This window comes from Penaeus chinensis, chromosome 41, assembly GCF_019202785.1.
Source record: "Penaeus chinensis breed Huanghai No. 1 chromosome 41, ASM1920278v2, whole genome shotgun sequence".
NCBI lineage: Eukaryota > Metazoa > Arthropoda > Malacostraca > Decapoda > Penaeidae > Penaeus > Penaeus chinensis.
The window spans coordinates 84,357-91,856 of record NC_061859.1 but is presented as its reverse complement, the minus strand read 5'-3'; the positions used below and the strand labels follow the sequence as shown (position 1 = coordinate 91,856).

Here is a 7,500-nt window from a genome sequence, read left to right as displayed (position 1 = left end):
TTTATGCTCTCCTCCATCACATTGGGCCAGAAATCACCCTCAAAGTATGGTAACTCTGCAGGAGACTTTAAGTTGTCCTCAAAGGCCTGTTTGTGAATGTCCTTGTAATCTAACACTATTCTCTCGATGATGCCCTTGTCCAGCATCTTCTTGTACCACTCCTGCAACCGCTTTGGCTTTGGGATTTTCTGGTCAGGCGGATGGCAGTGGAAGATGTAGTCATCTCCCTCTGAGGGTGGACAGGCCCAAATATGTGCCATGGTGTACCTGGAAAGTACAAAGACAATGAGGATATGGCATCAACTCTTCTCCTATACTCAAAGATATAGATATAGATATAGATATAGATGTATATACACATATGAGTATATATAAACATATATATATATAGATATATATATATACACATAGATATACATATACACATAGATATACATATACATATAGCTATAAACATACATGTATACCTATATGTACATACATCTATACAAATATATATACATGTATTCACATATGTACATATAATATACAAATAGTCAAACATAAATATACGTAAACAAATATATTTATATGAAAATACATACATAAACATAACTATTCATATATAAACATATATGTATATATGTAAATGTGCGCGTGTGTGCACATGTGAGTACGTTTGTGTGTTTTAAGTTTGTTTTATATATACTTACCCTAACTGCTTTACATAGTCGAGATAGCCTAGAAGGATTTCGTGATAAACAGCTGTTCTGTACTGTCTGGGCTTGAAGAAGTGTACACTGTCCAGGTAGGCCAGGTACACACGTCGTGTGTTTGGTGTGGGACTGTCAGAACCATACTCCTGGACGTGCATGCCAAAGAAACACACATCCATCCCATCAATCACTTCGTACGCAAATAATGCTTTGGCACGATATGGGAACTCTGGTGACAGCTGCCCTGTATCCACAAATCTGGAAGGACACAAGACTTAAGTTAAATGGGTTCTACACTTCAAATTTTAACCAGATATATTATTCCACTTACCCTAATGCAAAGGTTAAAATAATAAATGGGAGTGCAAAATCACACCTTTAAAAAATGCATTTCACTATGCTACAGTTGCAGATCCTACACACTGGAAAATTATCTAAATGCAATGACTTCTGATTGGAATCAGAGTTTGGAACAGAAATCCAAGAAAACTGCAAATCTCACCTGGTTTTCATGCCTCCCTTGACTTCCACCACTTTGTCCGTGGATGACACCACTCTGATATAGACATCTCCAGCTCCAGCCTCCTTTTTCTTCAGGAAGTTGTTGACACGCGTCTCCAAGAAGTTACTGAGCTTGGTGGTGGGCAGTTTCTTAGCCGTGAATTTGTTCTCTTTACGTTTGGTGTTTTTCTTCTTGTGGCAGAGATCACAGACAAAACCTTGCGGCCAAATGGTCTCTAGGTAAGCAACGCAAATTTGGTGCTGCTTACGGCCACACTCAAGGCACTCCACCAAGGGCTCCAGGTCCAAGGCATCGTTCTTCATCTCTTGGAACTGCGATTTCTTGATTGTCCTTCAGAGATTAAAAGAGACTTGATAACATTCTGTACAACACATTTGAGTCACATATAACTGCAATTCTCTTATTTAATGATACCACATATAAAGCCTTTGAATTACTTACAGAGCTGGCTGAGAAGGATCATCCCCCAGAGTTATTGTGTCTCCTTGTAAATCATTGAAACATTTATAACAATATGTATATCTGTGGAGGAAGAGAAAATTCATTAGTAAAAAGAAATTAATTTCTATCTTGATCTTACACAATTTGGCTGACTGTCCTCATATTGGATAGATGTCTTAACTTTTCTCTCTATTCCTTAGTTTTGTAGTTCCACCCCAACATTAATATACCATCAAAACATAAATATCAATTAATTCATTGATTACTTACTTAATTAAAATAAATACTACTACAAAATGCAACAAAAACCAACCTATTCTGGTAGCTGTAGTATTTGGCATCACGAGGAATAGTGCAAAGTTGTTTCCCATAACAACACAGCACCTGGGGATTGAAAGTGTATTTGCGGCCACAGCAGTAACCCAGTGACTGCATGACAGGATCAATTTCCTGTTCAAACACTTCTGCAAGCTGTAAGGTGGGATAAAAGAGATATTTAACAAAGCGATAAAACAAATTGTGGTAATTCACTAAAAAATCTTACACTTCTACCTTCAACATCACCATATGAATTGTATAGAGGTCAGGCTCACTGAAATAACTGCATTACCTTTGTGCAATATCTGTAAACTCGGGATGTCTTCCTGTTGTATATCCATGCATTGTCAAACATGAGCCAGACATCATCCACATAGTCCCAAGGGTCTGTGTATTGCCCTGTGTCCAGTTTTCGCTTGATGGTGGATAAGTCCATGGGCTTCTTGATGATGTCAAAGTAATCGGGGATGCCCAAAGCAGAAGGGTCGACTGGCTGGCGGAACGGAATGGACTCCGGATCCTGCCGATACAATTTCTCCAAAGTGGGGACAAGGTGTTGCCGCAGCTCATCTGGTTTAAAGAGAGGTGGGCGTTCTTTGGCTGGGGTAGAGGACACAGGTGCTGGTTTGGGAGGAGGGGGAGCAGGTCTTGGAATGGGCACCACTGCACTACTGGTAGGCTTGTCACCTTTACTACCTGTTTCATTGCTTTTGCCTGATTCACTCGGGGTGCTTGCAGCTGGGCTCTTGGGCTCCTCCTTCACGACCATCTCCTGCTTGACCGAGGCTTCCTCCGAGGCCGTGCTGACTTCCATGGGCTCACTCTTGGGCTCCATCTTGATCTCCTTGCCATCGCTCTCCTCTGGCTCTGTTTTGATCTCAGTCTTGATCTCGATAGGCTCCGTCTTCACAACCTTGCATGGTTTCTCAGGCTTCTCTTCAGCCATCTCCACAGCCACCGGTTGGCTTCCCACGGAGCTATCCTTCGTGTGGATGGATGTGGGCATGACTGTGTTTTCACTGTTGGCATTGGTGGTGATGATGCCTGGCTGAGACGTGGGCGGGAAGGAGTTCTCATTAGACGAGAGGCTTCCCATGGAACTGGGGGTTGACTGCGAGGCCATGCTGATGGGGATGCCCAGGGTGGCTGCCACAGAAGATACCGGTATGGCGGGTGAGGTCCTGTTGGCCATCTGGTTCATGATAGGTGTATCATTGGGTGTGCTGTAAGGTGGTGGTGGAACACTAGGCCTAGGCCCCTGCAGCATGTCGTTGTGTGGGACGGGACCCCCTGGGAACTGCCCAGCCATGCTGCTGTTGGTGGTGGTGGTAGAGGCGCTGGTGGTGATGGGGAGGGGGCCCATGCCCATCTGCGCATTGCTGTTTGGCTGGCAGATGGAGGTGGGCTGAGACACTTGGTTAGTTGCCAGAGGGTTGGAGGAGAGCAGGCTACCCTGGGGGTGCACCGGCCGCGGCCCCGTCGGGCGACCTGCCATTCCTGCTGTAGAGGGGAGAGAGAATTTGGTCACACTTCCTGAGTTGAAGTCAACTAGAATTTGTCATGCTAAATCATACCTTGATACAGATAATGAATTAAACTGAGAAAATGCTTATTGTATGACAACTACACACACAAAAAGTTAAGTGACATTGTTAGAGCCCTAGTAAAACTCTTCCAAATCTGAGAAACAAAGCCTTCTTCCAGTGCAAGCGGGTCCTTACCAATGCTGCTGGCTCCTGACGTGGTTGGAGTGAGGATCTGACTCGGAGCCACAAGGGAGCCCGGTGGCCCTGGTGGCCCTGGTGGGCCAGGTGGGCCAGGGGGTCCTGGTGGCCCTGGTGGTCCTGGGGGGCCAGGAGGTCCTGGAGGCCCAGGAGGACCCTGAGGGCCCTGGGGTCCTGTCACCCCTGGAGTGGTCTGTTTCCTCTGGAGACGCTTCTCTTCCAGCTCCTTCTGAATCTTGTAGATTTTCTCAGCAAGGAGGTGGTAGTACTCCGGCTAAAGGGGATAGAGGGGGGTAAAGGGTAAAATCAGCATGGGGATTTGCCACAAACTAAACTTGATAAAAAAAACAACCTACTAATTACTTACATCAAATACAGTACTAATAATTTGAGCCTAATCCATGAACCCACACATTAGAACAATTATGATGCACAAGAATTATCATACACAATCAAAACCACCACTCAAGTGCCTAAAATGGAATCATAAAAACTATTACTTATCATGTATCATCGACCTCCCTGAATGCCCACAAGTGCAGTACGAGGTAAGGAGAGACAGTACTTACTCTGGAGTTTGCCATTTCGAACATGTCCCCTTCCACCTTCCTGGCATAGGCAACCAGGTTCTGCATTCTCTTGTCCAGCATTGCCTGTGGGTCTGGCGTTGGGAAGATTGCTTGCACACTGTAATGAGAAAAAGTATGGTTTTCAAAAGGTAAAGGGCAAAGAAAAATATTAGATTGGGCTTAGAATTTATCAAAATAATTTTGGTTATTCAGTATCATACTCTATTTTTTTTATAAACTGACAAAGATTAATATAATTTAATAAATTAACTTAATCACCTATCAACAACCTTTCTTGAGAATTTTTTAAGCCTTTTCCATGAGAATTCACAAAAGATCTGAATGCCTTGTTTTCAAAAGCAAAACCATTACTAACATGGGATCAACATTCACAATCACTAAATACAAAGAGAAAGAAAAATAAGAAAGGACGAGGCACTACTTACAGCTTATGTACAAGGTGGTTTCTGAGCTCGTTGGATATGCTTTGGTGCCACTCTTTGGTCCCCTTTACAGGCTTGGCAGTAACAGAACCAAAGCCACTAGGCAGCTGTGCCGGCTGATTTGGGATGTTCAGCCATTCAGGTATAGACTGGAGGGAAACAAAAAAAATTGCTTACATTAGAATGCAGTTTCACAAACCAAAATAATGAAAAAAAAATAATAATAATTAAAAAAAAAAAAAAAAGAAAAAGAAAAAAAAATAATAATAATAGTTAAAAATAAAGTTATGAAACAGAACATAAATAGTGGTAATTGGAATTGGCCAGTGTTTCCATTTGGTCAACCATACTTACTATTGTACTCACAACAGGACTGTTTTGATTTATGCCGACATTAGGAGGCTTGCTGATGATCTGTTGTGGCTGATGAGTATTCATGGGTCCCGTAGCGGCATTGGGCCCTCGGCCGATCATGCTAGGTGAATTCATGCCTTGGGAGGTGGGGGTGCCCATCATGGTGCCATCAGGCCCCTTGTTGGGCACACCAGGCCTCACCATCTGACCAGGCATGCCAGGGGCATTAGGCACACCCGTGGGGGCTCCAGGGACACCACCAGGGGCTCCTTGCTGGTTATTGGCGGCCATACCAGGCACTCCCCCACTGGGTACCTGGGGTCGTAGTGTCCGCATGATGGGGTCTGTGGGGCCTGGAGGCCCAGAAAGGTTAGGGGCCATGTTGTCCCCCTCATAGACACGCTTGACCCCACTCCCACCACCAGGTCTAGGACCAGCATTCTGGCCTGGAGGCCCAGCAGTCATCTGGCCAGGGACATTAGGCGGCCCAGGGGGTCCTGGTGGCCCTGCCAGTGGTCCCTGGACGCCTCCTGGACTGGGGCCAGGCTGGGACACAGTAGGCGGGATCTGGCCCGGCACACCTCCCGCACCTGGCTGCTGCTTCTTGTCGGCCTGTTTGAGGGGCTCACACACAGGACAGTCCTGCCGGCTGCAGTTCTTCCAGTGGGAAATGATTTGACGTGACGAAGCACAGTGAGGTACTGGGCATGATTTGCCTGCCTGGCAGGTTGTCATATGAGTTAGGACGTTCTTCATTGTTTTGCAATGAGGAAGATTGCACTGAAATAAAGGAAGAAACACAAATGAGTTTTACAAATAAGTAAGTAATACTGCAAAGCTATTGAAATTTTACAGAAAAAAAGAAAAAAAAAGATATCTTAATAAGAGAAAGCTTTCTTCCTCTTATTCATTCAATCTTAACTAATCTCTATATTGATATCGAGAAAGAAAAGGAGAAAGAGAAAAGTAATAGAAGAAGGAGGGAGGATGGAGGAAAAGAGGGAGGGAGGGAGGGAGGAAAGAGAGGTGAAAAAAAAAAGAAACGAAAGAAAGAAAGAAAGAAAGAAAGAAAAGAAAGAGGGGGGGAGGAAAGACGAGGGAGGAAAGGGGGGGGAGGGAGAGGAGAGGGAGAAGGGGGGGAGGGGAGGGAGGGAGAGAGGGAGGGAGGGAGGGAGGGAGGGAGGGAGGGAGGGAGGGGGAGAGAAAGAGAGAGAGAGAAAGAGAAAGAGAGAAAGAGAAAGAAAGAGAGAGAGAGAGAGAGAAAGAGAGAGAGAGAAAGAGAGAGAGAGAAAGAGAGAGAGAGAGAGAGAAAGAGAGAGAGAGAGAGAGAGAGAGAGAGAGAGAGAGAGAGAGAGAGAGAGAGAGAGAGAGAGAGAGAGAAAGAGAGAGAGAAAGAGAGAGAGAGAGAGAGAGAGAGAGAGAGAGAGAGAGAGAGAGAGAGAGAGAGAGAGAGAGAGAGAGAGAGAGAGAGAGAGAGAGAGAGAAAGAGAAAGAGAAAGAGAAAGAGAGAGAAAGAGAGAGAGAGAGAGAGAGAGAGAGAGAGAGAGAGAGAGAGAGAGAGAGAGAGAGAGAGAGAGAGAGAGAGAGAGAGAGAGAGAGAGAGAGAGAAAGGGAGAGGTGCCCTGTAAACTCACCTGCCTCACCTCCCCATTGGCCTGGCTCTCCCTGCGCTGACACTTGTGGGCATGGAGGAGGAGGACAAGCTGCTGTTGGATGAGTTTTCTCTTCTCAGGGTCAGCTGGGTTGGCCCTGGGCTGCCCAGGCATCATTTGGCCTGGGCCAGCAGGGCCACTGTTGATAGGGCCAGGGGGGCCTACAGGGGGGCCACTGGGCACCCCTTGTGCACCAGGACCAGCTGGGCCTGGGCCAGGCTGGGGTCCCCGGGGCATGGAGTTCATGATGCTCATCATATCTTGATTGGGGTAACGTGGGGGCAACGTCATGCCAATGGGACGCTGGCCAGGCCCCATGCCCGAGTTGGCCTGGCCCACGTTGCCATCCATGCCTGGCTGCACACCCTGACCACCAAAGCCGTAGTTGCCCGAGATCGCAGGTTGGCCCATGCTGGGGTTCTGCAACACGAGCAACAAAGTCAGTATCCAAATACACTTATCAAAAGCAAAATCAAATATGGTTTCCTTTGGGTAAAAAGAGAAAATATAAAATATAGTCCTCCAAAACTAATGTCAGAAGAGGCCCACAGATAAACAGAGCAATGCATGTATTAACATACACAGGAAGAGTTGTGTGCATACTGGCTTACATATAATTTTTCATAAATAATGAAAACCTAAACAAAAATACACTGACCCGTCAAATTTAATTCTCCTGCCAAATAGTACATATTAAAACAACTCAACAGATTTAATACATATAGATACATTTGTAAATTATGAGAGAGAGACAGAACGAGAGGAGAGAGAGAGAGAGGAG

General features: G+C 45.5%; 1 protein-coding gene across 2 annotated transcripts in view; it reads right to left on the bottom strand.

Annotated features, from left to right (window-relative positions):
• The window catches only part of LOC125047701 (histone lysine acetyltransferase CREBBP-like), a 15,752-nt gene extending 8,574 nt beyond the window's left edge, over positions 1-7,178 (bottom strand). The window contains exons 1-11 of one of the 2 annotated variants that reach the window (XM_047646075.1): positions 6,702-7,178; positions 5,068-5,847; positions 4,717-4,862; positions 4,271-4,388; positions 3,699-3,975; positions 2,270-3,477; positions 1,973-2,130; positions 1,660-1,740; positions 1,198-1,548; positions 693-953; positions 1-267 (exon numbers count right to left, since the gene is read on the bottom strand). The exon at positions 1-267 is cut by the window's left edge and continues 1,120 nt beyond it. In XM_047646075.1, coding sequence (XP_047502031.1) covers positions 1-267; positions 693-953; positions 1,198-1,548; positions 1,660-1,740; positions 1,973-2,130; positions 2,270-3,477; positions 3,699-3,975; positions 4,271-4,388; positions 4,717-4,862; positions 5,068-5,847; positions 6,702-7,130 — 4,076 coding nt within the window. In that variant the 5' untranslated portion in view covers positions 7,131-7,178. The remainder of the gene's footprint in view (positions 268-692; positions 954-1,197; positions 1,549-1,659; positions 1,741-1,972; positions 2,131-2,269; positions 3,478-3,698; positions 3,976-4,270; positions 4,389-4,716; positions 4,863-5,067; positions 5,848-6,701) is intronic. The other variant, XM_047646076.1, reaches the window with a different exon arrangement.
• Positions 7,179-7,500: the final 322 nt, after the last annotated feature.